Source organism: Aristolochia californica, unplaced genomic scaffold, assembly GCF_029961685.1.
Source record: "Aristolochia californica isolate CCGP_79_NKW_82.1479 unplaced genomic scaffold, dmAriCali1.0.hap1 SCAF_11, whole genome shotgun sequence".
In the NCBI taxonomy this organism is placed as follows: Eukaryota; Viridiplantae; Streptophyta; class Magnoliopsida; order Piperales; family Aristolochiaceae; genus Aristolochia; species Aristolochia californica.
This window is the reverse complement of record NW_027181782.1, coordinates 31,391,183-31,406,884: the sequence shown is the minus strand read 5'-3', so window position 1 is coordinate 31,406,884 and position 15,702 is coordinate 31,391,183. Positions and strand designations below refer to the sequence as shown.

Here is a 15,702-nt window from a genome sequence, read left to right as displayed (position 1 = left end):
TCCCTTTATCTCTCCATCCTTTCTACCTTCTCCTCTCTTTCAGATTTCATCCTCTCCTCTGTACTACTCTGTAAATAACCAACCAGTCCTTTCTTCTTCCTCTATTGTAGATAAAACACCCAATCCAAGACCCTAAAATTGTTGCGCTTTGAGAAAATAAAAACATCAAATCCAATTTAAAATAAAAAACCTGTCTTAATTTACAGGTCACGATATGAGATGCCAAAAGATCTTCCTACATGATAGAAGAATGATTCATCCATCCTAGTCTTTCACATTTTGTCACCTACAGAAAAAATGTAAGCAGTAGGCTAATCTAGTGAAGCCCCCATAAGCAAGTGAAACTTACCTGCACCAAGCTCAACTCCTGTTCATTTTGTAATCGAGCAAGTCTTGCTGGTAATTTCCAAACCATTACCAATGTATCAAAGACAACACGGTTCTGCTGCAGCCAATCAGGTATCAATTTAACCAGTCTAGAAATAAGCGCAAGGCCCTGGAAATATGCATCTGAGTGTGTGCTGGAATTACTAGAAGCTGTCCCATGCAAATTGTCAGTTCGAGCTGCTGCAGCCCCTTCATCACCCATTGAAGAAGGAACAGGTGGGTTTACAGGCCCTTCTGAATGGGAAGAGAATTGGGGGAAAGCACTAGAGAGTATCTTTTGAGGTGATTTTGCAAGTTCATCTCTCAAGGGTTGACCAGCATCAGAGCAAATTATGTACATAAACCTGAAACAAAGATATATTCCTTCGTCACTAAAAGAGAGAAAAGTAGATTAAAAAAAAAGACTAAGAAGAAAAAGAAAGAGAATAAAGAGGAAAAATGGACCAAGAAAGATGGAAAGAAAGAGTAAGAAGGTTGTCAAAAATTTTAATCTGTTTGCTCCCTTTATTTATATGGATCTAAAAATAATCTTAGAACAAAAAAATTGCTCTTAATCAAAGAAAACTCACTTTGACTGGATTAAACCAGAAAATAAGATTATAAATGCATTCTCTAACAAGGAATCAACATTAGTGTAAGCTTACCGCCTGAAATATCTAGGTTGGTTCAACCGAGCCAGAAAATAGTCTACTGCATCAGCTGCATACTTATTCAAGAACTTTGTTAATGGAAGACGATAAGGGCTGTTAATTTCACTATAAAACTGTCCTGAGGGTAGAGCCCCCTCCAAATCCATCGTTAGTGTCACAAGATCATCTAAAAACCTCCCAGCTGCTGGAGGAAGCAAATGGAAAAGTTCAATAATGGCTGCACAGGAGAAAATACTTGAATGAATACATAATTTTGAGAAAATATCAACAGCCAAAAGAAGCAAATAAACCAATGTACCAGCGGCAATTTTTGGCTCTTCACCAGGCTTCCAAGACTTTTGGCATTGTGCAAGCTTTTCAGGCTCTAACCATTTCTTGAGGTGTTCCAATAACTTTGTCCCCAGGGTAACATTAAACCAGTTGGAGAGAAGTTCAAGCAACCGAGCTAGACCTTGGAGAAGAGGCATGGTGAGGCTTTTAGTATGAGCCAAATTGACTAAAATAGGTCTCAAACTGGTCTGAAGAAGATCCTTGGGCAACCTCTGTTGCTGTATAACCTGAAAACAGTTATTATCAAGTTCATCCAACTGCCTCTGAAGCATAAGCATGAAAAGAACAATAACTTGACAAAGAAACCACAGAAACCAGAAGAAGTAATAATTTCAAACCTGTCGGAGTCCCTCCTTTGCAACTGCAACAATTTCAGGAGTTCGACAAGTCAAAGATTTGAAAAACATAGATATTATCTTTGCACGAAGTTCAGAATGATTTGGTGTTTTCAAATCTTGCCAAGCCATTGCTGTACAGAGTAATTCAATACAGGCAGTCCGAAGCTTATTAAGAGTCGTGGCCACTTTGGGATTCATAAACTTCACGACCCACACAGTCTCATCAGCCTCAGCAATCTGAAGTGCCTCTTGCAAGAAATTAACTAACTCTTGTGTTAGCCTAAGAAGAGGTGGTCGCAAAGCCAAACAGTAGTTCAAGGCTGTCACAGTCCCAACCTGAATATGACACAACATGATTATTATATCCAATTTATCATATAATAAAGGGTCTGCTCAAAAAGTCTGATATACTCAGCTATATATTTTTAAGTTCTTGCATCACGTATAAAATACTAATGAAATAACCCACAGGCATCTCAGTCAGAAAATGAGAGAGAGAGAGAGAGAGAGAGAAAGAGGGCTAAAAATGTCCTGTAATCATTGACAGAGAACCTGAGCTTGCAATGAACAGTAAATCACTACATTGACCAGCAAAATGGTGTTGCAAGTGATACACACCCATTTGTGCCACTATTTGACAACTTTCAGATTTTCTTTCCAAGGAAAAAGTTTCCAGCACTGAAAACACTGAAAATTCTAATCAACATGCATACAGACACATAAATGGAAATCTTACCTGTTGTTCAACATTTTTGGCCCTAAGCGGTCTCATAATAAGCGGTTGAAGCAAAGGCTGATACAAAGGCTCAAGCAACTCAGAAACCTCACTCCCAGTCCTACTAGCCAAAAGTGCTAGACAGGACTGAACATTTTTTCTGACAATGATGGAAGCATTGGGATTGAACAACTCTGACGCAAGAAAATCCACCACTCCCTGAAAGCTTTGCCTGCGTGGTTCACTATTTGCTTCATCAACGTTATTAACAACACGAAGGACTTGAGTAAGCACTTGATTTGTTTCTTCTTGTTCTTTATTTGCATGCAAGGGGAGCCTCTTCAGAACATAAATTAATCCACGAACAATTCTGACCTGAAAAATGCATAATGTTTCCACAGTGACCTTACCAACCAATGCACTAAGTCCCATGACACCCCCCATTTGAGCCTGCCATGTACTTCCATAGCAGCAATGAAGAAGACGAGGCAAAAGCTGTTCAAATATAGGGATTCGAACTCCAGGTGGTGGTGAATAGACAGGATTGATGGATGGACTAGAAACCATCATTGGAGTATTGGGACCACTTCTTGATGTTAGAGTACCAGTGTGTTTTGCACGAGCGAGGAACAGAAGCGCTTCAGCAAACATATTTAAAGCATTGTGCGCAGCTTTGGCATGAAAACGGTTTTCATCAGCAAGCACATCCACCAATGCGTCTAGAAATATCAGCGGATCCAATTCCTTCAGATTAGAACATGTATTAGTTCTAGGTCTGGAGCTGACAGTATTGGCCGATGCAAGCATGGATCCAACCTGAGATACACTTGCAGTGGACGGATTGCCAGAAGAGTAATCTACATGGAAAATCATTGCAAAATGACGACAGACATTGACAACAAATTCATCATTCGGGTCCTGGAAATCCGGTTCTGCATTAGCAGCAATTATGGTCATCAATAGGACTTTGAAAACAGATTTCTCAGCCATGAGTTGAGTCTTTGTCTTTACTCCCAAGTCAACCTGACAATACTAAATGCATTAATCAAACCCAAAATTAATTACAACAAGTATAAAAGACAATGATGAAGATAATGGAGAAAAAAGCTCCAAACCAACCTTCATATCAGATGACTCTGTCCGACGTCTGGAAGGATCCACAGAAGAAACCAACAAACTGCCTAAAAGACCAGGTGACACACCATCACCTGTTACATTTCCTCGCAAATTTAGAAGAGATGATAAACAGACTCGTAGAAATTTTAGAGCCTGCTTTCTGTAGAAGGGGTCCATGCTGCCATTGTTATGCCTAACGGCAGCTACAGCAAGATGAATAGAACGATCCAGTGGTACCAAAAACGGAGTTGATGGCTCAAAAGTAAGAATCAAACGGAGCCCATGTTCAGGGTTTTCTTTGCACTCAAGTGCAAGAGGCTCCTTGAGAAACCTTCTATTTCGACCACCCAACTTACCTAGCAACTGCAAAGCTCTTCCACCCCAAGTATAAGGAGCTGGCCTCAGGTGAGACCACAAAGCCAAAATCACCTCTGACATAACATTTGCCATACTAGGTTCCAAGAAATCAGGATTCAGACTGTCAATCCAAAATTCAAGGGTCCTTAAACCCAAGCTCACAAGGTCATCACTTCCCTTCAGGGCCAAAACCAAAGGTTTCATAAGGCGAGGCAGGTGAGGTAGCAAAGAGCTTAGGCGAGCAGGTAAGGTCAGGCAAAGTTCAAGAACAAGGTCCCGCATATCTTCACCAGTTGGCCCCTCTACCATAGCCAATAACATATTAAGACAAGGCTGCAATGTTGGGATCAAATCCCGCAAGAGAATTTCAAATTTACCCCCATTAAGAGATCGGAACATGGTACGAAGAAGCTGCATATACCCAAGTGGTTTCTCAAGTTCAGTAGCATTTTTCATACAAATTTCCATGATAACAGGCACATGAGGCTGCAAAATTCGTTCACAATCTGCGGGTGCCTTGGCAACTGCTACAAATAAGAACCGGAAAAGCTGCAACACAAGCTTGGCTGCTGGGGTATCTGGATTCTTCAAGAGATCAAGCTTGCTGCCGACCAAGAAATTGACCAACACATCAGCAAAAGGCCGAAGTACCTTAGGAGACTGGAGAAGTGTAGAGAATATATGAAGCAACTGAGTGTTATTAATCATGCACTCAAAGAGTTCTGGCATACACATGGAGAACATGTCCATAAGATCTCGAGGCTCCATTATGGCAAGAATCTGAGAGAAAAGGTGCAGCATTTCCCTCTCTTCATCTTTTTCTTTAAAAAGTGCCAAGCAGTGAACTCCACTTTTAAGGATGCCAGAGGCTTTCCGCACCTAACAGAAAATGAACCAAGCTGAGAAGTTCACCATTACAACAACAAAAATTACATCCACACAAATGAATGGTACCTCATCCTCTCGCATTCCTTTGAATACTTGTGGAGATTGTGCATTAGATGATGTATTAACAGGAACTTGTGGATGGGCCCCATGTGATGAAGGTGAAACCTGAACCAGAGGAAGTGGCCCATGAGAAGGAGAAGGTGACACTTGCATCTGTGTAAGTGCTGAACTAGAAGATTGTGGGACCTGTGCTCGTGGTAAATGCGCATGAGTAATGCTCCAGATTATTGTCTTCATTCCTGCAGAAAAAACAGTTCTATACCGTCATCTCACATGCGCAGAAGACAAGAGCTAGTTGTAAGCTACAGATAAGACATGTAACATGGCGAGGTGAACTAAGATGACAGTTTTAGATGAGCTTGCTTGACATTCAAAATAATTAGAAAACTAAGGATCTACCAAGCACAAGCCAATATGAAACTGTTTCATCAACAAGATTCACACACCTAGACATCCAGATTCAGACATGAGGCACTTGCAAGGTCACAGACTTGCATTCACCAACAAAGCCCCAAACATATGACCAATGCAAGACATGGACGTCATACATAGGACCCACAGAGAACATACACATATTTAGGTACCAAGCTGAAGTTGGGACTATTCCTCCAAAAGGATTACCAGAAAGTAAGAGGCATTTATTCATGCAAGGTAACAGACTTCTACTCACCAACAAAGCCCATGTCCAAGCCTAAACATATGACCTATGCAAGACATGGACATCATACATAGGACCCACAGAGAACATACACATTTTTAGGTACCAAGCTGAAGTTGGGACTAGTTCTCCAAAAGGACTACCAGAAAGTAAGAGGCATTTATTCAACCAATAAGGTTGAGATCTTGAAATTCCAAACAGATGTTGGACTATTCCCTCAGAAATACACTTCACAGACTCATGCAACCAGCCAAGACGAGGAGTCCATGCACAGATCACAACAGAGACATTATAACTTTCAGAAGGATGATGGTATGTTTACTAGAAAGTTGACAAATATGTTTAGGCGTAAAAAGCTGTCATGCCCATAAATCTTTTCAGTTCTCCTTGCCATTCAGAGAAGAGTTCACACGCAAGGCAACTTTGCATCATTACTTAAAATCCAATTTATACTCCATGATCTACATTAAAAAAAAAAGGAAGACACCAAAACAAGACGTTAACTTATTTAAGACAACAACATCACTGATTTTCAACAAAAAAAAAAGTGCCATCAATCTCATAAAGATTAGAAGCCAACACCCCTTTAAACATAAAAGACGTAACAAACCTGGTCGAACAACATGGGCCACAACTTGAAGGAGAAATTCGGCATTCTTAACGTCCAATTATAAATGCTCCAAACGTAACGAAAAATTCAATGCATAAATGTGGAACAATTAAGAACTAATGGAATTATGAATTACCCATGACCAAAGTCTTAATCAGATGTTTACAATCATTGACTTCCTTGGAGTGCTCTACTGGAACCTGCAAATTGAGAACTGCCTGCAATAAAATTTGCAAGTTCAGAACACTACAAATGACACTCTTTTCATGTTTTTAATGATTAACATGGAACAAAACCGAACCCACAAATAGCTTGTGTATATATGGATGACAATAAATATATATTATGATTTATCTGATGTTGACAGCAGTCAAAACTTTCTAAAAGAGACCCACATCAAAGGATAGACGTTTTTAAGCTTTCCTGTCCATCCATTTGGTGGACCTACAAAGGGTAATACTCATTCATGAATGACTCAGATTATGACTTTTCATGCAAAAAAGGCTTACATTACGATGTTAGAATATAATATTATGCTTAATACTTATATTAAGTGCCTCAAATCATGCCAATTCTCTCCAACCACTAGCTCTCCCTTCCCACTTGTATCCACAAGCATGTACAAGTTAAAAACTTTATGAAATGTATATACAGCACACACTTTTAACTTCAAAATGGAAAAAGAGAAAAACCAACAAATTACTTAAGCACTTAAGCTTATTGCAGAACCTGGACAGGTAGCTCAAGTTTAGCTCGAAGTGTAGAACGATCTTTTCCATCCTCTCCTTCTTCCAGTAGCTATTTTGCATGCAGCAACAATAGCAACAGCGTTAAAAATGTATACCACTTGGATACAATGAACTTCTATCAAACAAGTGAATGTGCTTCAGTACTTTGGTGCCAAAATTCACTTTAAAAATTAGATTTTTAGCAGAGGAAAAAGTGAAAAAATTGTATTTGCAAATATCATTTTTTCAGAAAATCAAGCCCAAAAATCTATCTGGAAGCACAATAGCAAACCAATTCTCAACATAATTCCACCATTAATGCTAGTTGCCATGTACAGTTTTGCAGTTTAAACCTACATTACATTTTCTTTTTCTTTTTTTTGAGAATGTGCAATTTTATATAGAAACAAAAAACCAGCATACAAGGAGCAGCCAAGAAGGCCACATGGCAACCCCCAAAGAGGCTGAACAAGGAAAAACAGAATATGCTAAGGATTACAATCAGAATTAATAGTCCATATTTTTTGGTATCTTCCTATTTTATTAAATTTGTCATCGTTTGATCCCTAGAACAATAAAGCTTGTCACAGTTGAAAAACAAACTACAAAGATAAACAATTATAAAACAAGTTATAGCCAAGTGACAGTACTCTTTTTAAAATCTGTTTCAAGCATCATATGAGAAACAATGAGGTAGTTACCTATACAACCTTTTATCTCTCCAATCAGAATTGGTTTCCTGTTATACAAATTTGTAAAGCAGCCCTTTTAGACATTTTCCCATCTATTTAGGAGGTAAATGTTTTTTATTATTTATTATTATTTTTTTATTATGAAGAGAAAGAGAAATAGTTTTTCCCTATTGGATTTCGTGACAGAATGAGAAACAGTGACAAGATACATTTGAAGGATAACATTTAACCAAAACCACACCAAGTACCTAAATACAAGCGCATTAGATGACTGTAAGCATAAAATTTATTCCAATCCCTCATTAAGAATATTTATGATAGTATGGCTCATTAGGACTATTTATGATATAGAATAAATCTCATAGTTGCAAATAAAAATTCTGATTGAGAAGGTACCTGAGGAATGGTACGCTTGAAGGTTCCAAACTTCCCAACAAAGGCATCCAAAATCCTTCCCTACCGAAAACCATAAAGAACAACATCTGACTCAATATTAACATATGAAAGAAATAAAGCAGCAATGCTTCATGACCAAAATCATGACCAAGCAGTAAACAAACAACATATAGCAGCCCAAGTACTAGCATAGTTGATCAGAAAATCATGACCAAAATAAAACACAAAATTAGTCACGTAAGACCAATACCAGTAAAATCCTTGCTTCATCCATAGCTTCTTGATCAACACCTTTCTCAAAAATAGGCTCCACCTAAGGAGAAAGAAAAATAATCAAGTATAAGATATAGGACATACTTAAGGGGAAACAAAAACATTAAACGCCAACAGAAGTACTAAAAGGTTTTTAGCACTCTCTGGAGCAACAGAGGATATGTTCCAAACCAGATTCAACATGAGGCGAGCACAAGTAGTGTGGATGCTCAGACAAAGTGATGAATCATGCATGTTTCTTGAGAACAAATAAATAATCCTAGACAACTGCAGCAAGCAAAAAGATGTTAGAATCAACTTAACCCTAACAATATCTCAGAGAAAAAATATTCTTAAATCAAGCAAAAGAACATTAAAGTAACAAAATATACAAATGAAGAAAGCTTCTAGTATATCTCATGACAAAGACGATTCTCATACCATCAACCCATTCATAAAAAAATCTAAATTGGAGAGAAATATCAAATGAGAGATAGCTGAAAATGCCACAAAATGTCCCCAAAAGTGAAATGGAATAAAAACCTGTGAGAGGGAAAGGTCCCCTCGAACATGATGAACAATCTCTGCAAGAAGGCTGTAAGCCAATGGTCTCAATGAATCAAAACATGCGCGGCCAGTTCCCACCAGAACCCTGAGAAACATGAAAAAATCACAGTTTAATGGACATTGGAAAGGGATGTCAGTAAACTTATTACTTGAGAACAAAGTTGTTTCCTGTGCTACAAAAAAGAAAAACCGAGAAAGAAGAAAAAACAACTTTGTTTTCTTCACTTCCTGACATTAATCCATGGAATTGTATGACCTCAACTAGTATTCGAACATGTTCAAATCCACCAGAAAAGCAAAGAAAGATTACCATACAGTTGATAAAGTATAACAATATGTACTCTAGGAAATGTTAGGAGACAAAAAAAATGGTAAACATTAGGCCACTCAAGATCCTTTACATGTACCCACGCATTGGACTCGGTCGAGTCAAAGACATCATATGTAACCAATAGGCATCCCAACCCCTCAATCTCAATCATTGCCTCTTCAATAAAGTGCAAACAAAGAAACGAGCACAAGGTGATCATATGCTACATAGTGAACTGGTGGGCCCTTAGAAAACAAGAGAAGAAAGGCAGGCAGAGGTCATCAAGATGCAGAACTCAACCCACTGCCTTGTTATTTATCATTGATCTGCTAATCTCTATTACAAGTATGCCACCCCCCCCCCAGTGCTAAACATAGCAGATGAGGGTAAATGGCAAATATCAGAATAAAATACCATAGCCTAACTCTCGGACACAATTCCTCACTTCGAACAAGGGTAAAACACAAACTGTCCAGTTTATCCAAACCAGTGTATCATAATAGAGCACATGTATACCTAGCAAACAGGTCCTGATGAATGTGTAAATAATATCTCTGTCAGTATGACCATTTATGAAAAAGAGCACTTAGAGCGTACATGAGAAGAGTGATAAACACCATTCCATCAAGAACTGCATCGGATGAGCTCTTAAATAACCATTCCAAGTACAAACACAAATAGAATAAGTTGATTATAAAACGTTTGCATAAAAAACAATTTGAACATATTTTGGTATTACTCATATTAATTGATGCTGGATTGATCAGATAAAAAAAAAAATTAATGACAGAATAACAGTAAGGAGTCCACTTCAATTAAACAAGTCACCTTAGTTGACGGATCCATTTCCCCAGTACGAGGAATGGGTACATTAACCCCATTGACTTTTATGTCACCACAATCAATTCTGTTTGTCCCTAAATTTCCTCTCAACTTGTTGTTAGCAAGTCAACTCACTAAATCCATGACTTGTTTTGTAACCTTTTATCCTATACACTGTGTTTTTCAGGATCTTAAGACAAGGAGGATGATTGGTTCGGCGCAGAAGAGAGGAGGACTATACTATGTGGAGGGCGATTCACAAAACTCTCCACAAGCATTACACATTACGGTTTCTCCTCTAAACTTAGGTCATTTGTCTCCTTCAAAGTTGATTCAATTATTTTCCTGCATTTCCATCAAGTCTATCCTTCCGATGTGACTCGTGTTAGTTGGACAAGCATTGCCGAACATCCTTCCCTTCAAGTCAACCTCGAAGCAGTTGTTTGTTTGATATTGTTCATTTTGATGTTTAGGAACCTTGCCTAGTGCTTAGTATTTTTGGTTTTAATAGTTTGTTTCTTTTATAGATGATTACAATCAATGTAGTTGGGTATATCTTCTATAGGAGAAATCTGAAGTATGTGTTGTGTTCGAACGTTTTTATAGTAAAATACCCCTTTCTTGTAACTGTACAAAATTTTAAAAGTTAACTTTTTCCCCAATATTTAAGAAATATTTGTAAGTCAAAAAATAAAAAATAAAAACAATTTAGAATCATGAAAGACACTGAAATTTCAGTTTAATCTTCAACTTTTAGTGCTCATAACCATCTATCTTGAAATCTAAATTTGAGGTGTACTTTTTTATCTCCTTCTCCTTTCCTTGGTGAGACTTGAACCCAAGACCTCACACTAGAAACTCCCCATGTGATCATGAGCGAAAGGCCCAGCCAATTTGAGGTGGGCTTTAGCAGGGAAACACCATAAGGTCTACAAGAGAAGTTTTTCCTTGTCATTTAAAGTCACCACCCAATATACCTTCTTACTTGGCTATGACCAAGGCCCAAAGCCTAAACATTTCATTCTAGTGCGACAAAATTTAGGATTCAACATTGCTTAGCTCAACAAAGGGGAAACAAAAATGAAAATTATACCTGTTATTTCAATAACAAGGATGAGTTTGTTGACCACCTATATCCATTGCTTAATTAACATTACACATGTAAAGGTCATTTACAGTTTCTATTAAATGTAGTGTTGTAAGGGGTAGTTTGGTTATTTTACATTGTCTTTAATCTTTGGTGAGAGCATTGTTATGTTGAGGATGTTAAAGTGCATTATAGTCCAGATTTTATGCTATTTGGAGGGAAGAAGTTATAAGGAGTTATGTGTAAGAGGGGTAAATATGTAGTTGTCTCTCAAAATCACTTAAGTTAATGAGAAGGAAGAGGTTAATTTTTTACCCTAACGAGAGCTCTCTCCAACGCTCTCTTTCAACCACTTTCTTCTTCTCTTTTCTCACTCTTCTATTTCTCATTACTTCACATAGTATCAAGGAAATAGGGTCTTGATTTCAAGCCTGTGTAGCACTTCTTCTTCCTCCTTTGAATGCAGCATCTTTTCGGAGAAAGGGTGTAAAAAGTAAGAAGAAGAAAGGTTAAAGAGAGAGAATAAGAAGGAGAAAGTTTGGAGAAGAGAAATTTAATTATTGAATTTCATCTAGAGCACCATGCATAATGTCAACTACACAAGTTGTAGAGGTCTCACTATTTTCAAGAACACTAGAATTTGCCATGCAGGTTGACCAAACTTCTCCCAACATTTATCTAAAAAAGTGGTTAGTACATCCACAATGTACTCACCTTCTTTCACCTCTACCTTCACCTTGGCCTCCACCATGCCCTGAACTATCTCGTTTTCGTCCTCTATTGCCCCTACCCCCTCCACCATGCCCATGCATGCTGAATATTAAGGGTAATAGCCTTAACATTTGTTGTTTCTTTACTACCAAGATGCCATAGCAAATTCGACACAGCATTTGGAAGTGAAGGCACATTATGAAGCTCAAACTGCATCATATTCAGATCCCATACCATTTAAAAATTTGGTCAAGTAAACATGTCCTTGCTGCTTTCAAAGCTCTTTCTAATCAGTGGTAAAGGGATATATGCTAATCTCTTGTAGTACACTTTGCAATTCACTGAATGACTTTTCTGTCACCCTTTTTTAGACTAAAAAACTTGGCATATAACTCATAAATACTTGACAAGTTACTCTCCCAGGCATACATTGATTCAAGGGAAATTCAAATCTCCTTAATTGTTCACAATTCTCAATCTAACTTCTAAGTTTGAATTGCACGCTATTGAGTAGCCTATCATTACCTAGTTGTGTTCTGCTTCCCAATCATTAGTTACTGGAACAAAAAGATCATCTCTTAGGTATTTAGTCTTTGTCTTGGCTTTCAAATAGATCCAAAGGGATTTTGACCAACTTAAGTAATTCTAGCCATTCAAATTGTCAGTAGTGATTGCAAGAATATCCTTCCCATCTGAATTTCCTCTCTCTAGTTGGTGTAAACATTTCACTAGAGCCAACTATATAAAACATAACCATTCGATCAAAAAGATATCAAACCCCCAAAACAAGGTCTATGCAAGTAGTGTGGGCCCCACACCAGATCAATTAGGGCAATGTAAGAGTTCAACCTAAGAACAACTATTCAATTTTTTTTTAAATGATGCAGAAGTTTATTAAATCAAAAGCTCAGAAGAGCAAGATTACAGGGGGGAAGCCTTCCCAAACAATGAGAGATTGCTGGGAGGTTCCGAACTTCGCCAATTTATCAGCCAAGGAAGTACAACTATTCAATGTGATAAGCAGCAGATCCAAATTCAATCAAAACACCCAAGATTTGTCAAGAGAAGGATGGCATTACCTTCCAAATAGGTGACATAAGTAGTAAGCACAGGTTTGGTGACCTGCACAGGCAATACTCAGGACAATGCCAATAGTACAACCCTCTAGGGACAAAAACTTCACATAGAACTACTCCAATAAGCAGTACAAACCATCAACCCTAAGGTTAGGTCACACGGAGAAGAAACAACCTTACCATTAACTTCAATCAGACAAAATCCTAAAGATCCCCTTTCCTAGAATAGGTGAAAAACTCAAAGAGAATGAAGAACACCTGGAAGGCTCTGCGGCAAGATCTTACTGCTATCATACCATTTTAAAAAGGTGGACTATAAGAGAAAAAGAAGAAAATAGAAATAAAAGGAGAAGAGAAGAGTGTGTGAAGCTGCACTTGATAGGGCAAAAACTCAAGTCCCCTTTCTATTAAAAATCACTTAAGTCAAAAGTTCAGCAAAGTTACAAGAATACCCCAAAATGACCAAACTACCCTTACATGGATTATAAAATATAAATATCACAACTTTTACAAGTGAATATTGTCTTCAAAAGAAATAGATGTTTTTCCGTACAAATATTGATGCAACTGGGTATCATTTGCTATTCTCCCGGTCTACATTTTCCACTTATAGGTCAAAGGGGGAAAAGAGTAACAAAAAAAAATAAATAAATAAATATCCCATTTCATTTATTTTCGAAATCCAATACTTTAACCAGTACAATTAGTGCACAAGCACAGCGAAAGTCAAACACCTAGGCCAGAAATAGTCAAAAATAATTCTAGCATCTGATAATAACGTCATACCGTCATATTCGGAGCATTCCTATTGAAAGCGAACTCCAATTTAATGAGAAGTTACTTTCTTTCACATTTGGCATTAAAGGTGGAATTACCCACCTCAATATCGTCATTCAATAGCACAAAAGAAGATTCATGAAAGGAAAGTGAGTCGAATTCCCACATTCCCTGTGTTATAGGGTGTTGATGGAGGGAAGACCTAATAAATTAAAGATATACAGTTCCTTTCCTCCAGCAGTCTGACGATTAATGAAAATAAATCCCACTTTTCTAGGGTGTTGGAGGGAAGACCTAATAAATTAAAGATCTACAGTACCTCTCCTCCAGCAATGTGTCTATCAATGGAAATAAACCCCGCTTGAAATCCGTCCCAAGAACATGCTTCAATGCTATCAACAATTCCTGCAGCCACAAAAATAACATTCTAGCGCAAAAGAAAGAAAAACTAAACACTAATAAAGTTTAATGAGTTGAATTTCTCACCTTGCGTATGGACACGGAATCAGGGCAAGTAACCAGCAAGTTGACAATGCTTTTACATATGCTTACTTCATGGGGCCGTATATGGTCAGCAAAACTTTTTAGAAGATAAGTTAAAAACGAAACTGTCTGCAGAAGATGAACAGACATTACAGGAAGAAAATGGTGTCCGAGAGGGATCAACAGATGACAATACTTTAAATGGCAAAAGACCAAGCTTAGACCGCACTTCTATGTACGCTGTGACTTTATAATTTATACCACTTGTTTCAGTTTTGGTACCACAACGAATAGGATTAAAATTTACAATCGTCATTAAATGCATACCTTAACCTGAGCACCCTTCAACTCGATGAAGTGATTCTTGGCGTGAGGAAGGACCTTTTCAGGCCCAGGCACTGAGATGGCGGCCACCATAAGCGGCAATAATTGAGGAATATTTGTCTGTACAAGACGACTGTATAATTGAAACAAAAACATCACCACCAACGGACTCTCTGTCACTATCTTAAACGATCGAGTACTAGGATTAAGCTGCGCACAACTCTTGCTGGAAGCCCCCGCCATCCCTGGGCCAACACCCAGACCAGGGCCAGGGCCAAGACCGGAACTGTCCAGCGGCTTGATATCCTCCCCTCCACCCCCAGCTCCACCGGATGCATCATCGAAAAAGTAAGCGACAGTCGCTCTAAAATTCCGATATATCTTGCAGACGAAGTCCAGAAACGGTTGGACCTCGTTCTCAAGACTGGGGCGGAAGTTTCTCAACAGGTCGAAGATTATACGAATACAAATCAGACCGTTTTCTTCATTATCAAGGGTAAGCACTTGCATTGCGACTTTGAGAAGGTCCTGAACAAAGGGACGAAGAACTTCACTATGAGGAAGACGATTCAAAATCTCAACAACAAGGTTACGAAGCTTGTGCTCTTTGGTGTCCGATAGCTGCGGAGTCGTCATTTGAGTTAAAATCAAGGAGAACGCTCGGAAATAGCATTTCAGGAAATTGAGGTACTCGGAAGTGTGAGCAATCTCGAGGCTGTCCCTAACTTCCATTGCCAATTGAAGCCTGTCCTGCATGGCTGATAACACGCCAAAATGGCTAGAACATATCAGAAAAAATTCAGAAACAGTAAAAACACAAAAATTGCAGAGAAATAGAATATTACATAGGTCAGGAGCGACAAGACGCCTCGCGTGCTGCTCGAAGTTCTGAATAGGACTCATTTTCTCAAAAGACGAGTTAACCTTCTACTACTACCTGCGGATTTAGGGTTTTTCGAGAGGAAAAGAAGAAAAACGAAAAGGAGAAGAGAATAACAGCAGATATAAGATCGAATAGACTACTGTGCTTTTCTGCTGCTAGTTATCAGAGAGACAGGAAGAAGAACACAGACAAGTTGAGAGCTGGGGAGTTTCGACTCTTCCGCTCTCCCGCAGTCCCGCTGTCCCGCTGTCGCAGGGAAACGCGGCAAATTGGACTTTAATAGGCGTACCACGCAGACTCCGTTGATGTGGATGTCTGAACATCGCCCATCGGCCCCATCCTAGGGATATCTATCACGCACACTCGCTACAAAGTTTCTTTCATTAGTTACATTTTTACCCTTACATTTTACATTATTCGTACATAAATACCTTAAAATACTTGTATTGCTCTAGAATTGAAATTTCATATCAAGAGTGACCCAA

General features: G+C 38.4%; 1 protein-coding gene across 5 annotated transcripts in view; it reads right to left on the bottom strand.

Moving 5' to 3' along the window:
• Nucleotides 1–15,449, bottom strand: part of LOC137944776 (uncharacterized) — a 28,642-nt gene extending 13,193 nt beyond the window's left edge. For 2 of the 5 annotated variants that reach the window (XM_068790520.1, XM_068790524.1), the window contains exons 1-17: nt 15,180–15,449; nt 14,338–15,092; nt 14,014–14,139; nt 13,847–13,932; nt 8,721–8,829; nt 8,370–8,465; nt 8,176–8,238; nt 7,926–7,985; nt 6,839–6,907; nt 6,246–6,327; nt 4,848–5,080; nt 3,540–4,772; nt 2,442–3,452; nt 1,706–2,041; nt 1,336–1,594; nt 1,032–1,254; nt 350–731 (exon numbers count right to left, since the gene is read on the bottom strand). In XM_068790520.1, the coding sequence (XP_068646621.1) occupies nt 350–731; nt 1,032–1,254; nt 1,336–1,594; nt 1,706–2,041; nt 2,442–3,452; nt 3,540–4,772; nt 4,848–5,080; nt 6,246–6,327; nt 6,839–6,907; nt 7,926–7,985; nt 8,176–8,238; nt 8,370–8,465; nt 8,721–8,829; nt 13,847–13,932; nt 14,014–14,139; nt 14,338–15,092; nt 15,180–15,237 (5,181 nt within the window). In that variant the 5' untranslated portion in view covers nt 15,238–15,449. The remainder of the gene's footprint in view (nt 1–349; nt 732–1,031; nt 1,255–1,335; nt 1,595–1,705; nt 2,042–2,441; nt 3,453–3,539; nt 4,773–4,847; nt 5,081–6,245; nt 6,328–6,838; nt 6,908–7,925; nt 7,986–8,175; nt 8,239–8,369; nt 8,466–8,720; nt 8,830–13,846; nt 13,933–14,013; nt 14,140–14,337; nt 15,093–15,179) is intronic. The other 3 variants (XM_068790522.1, XM_068790523.1, XM_068790521.1) reach the window with 3 other exon arrangements.
• Nucleotides 15,450–15,702: the final 253 nt, after the last annotated feature.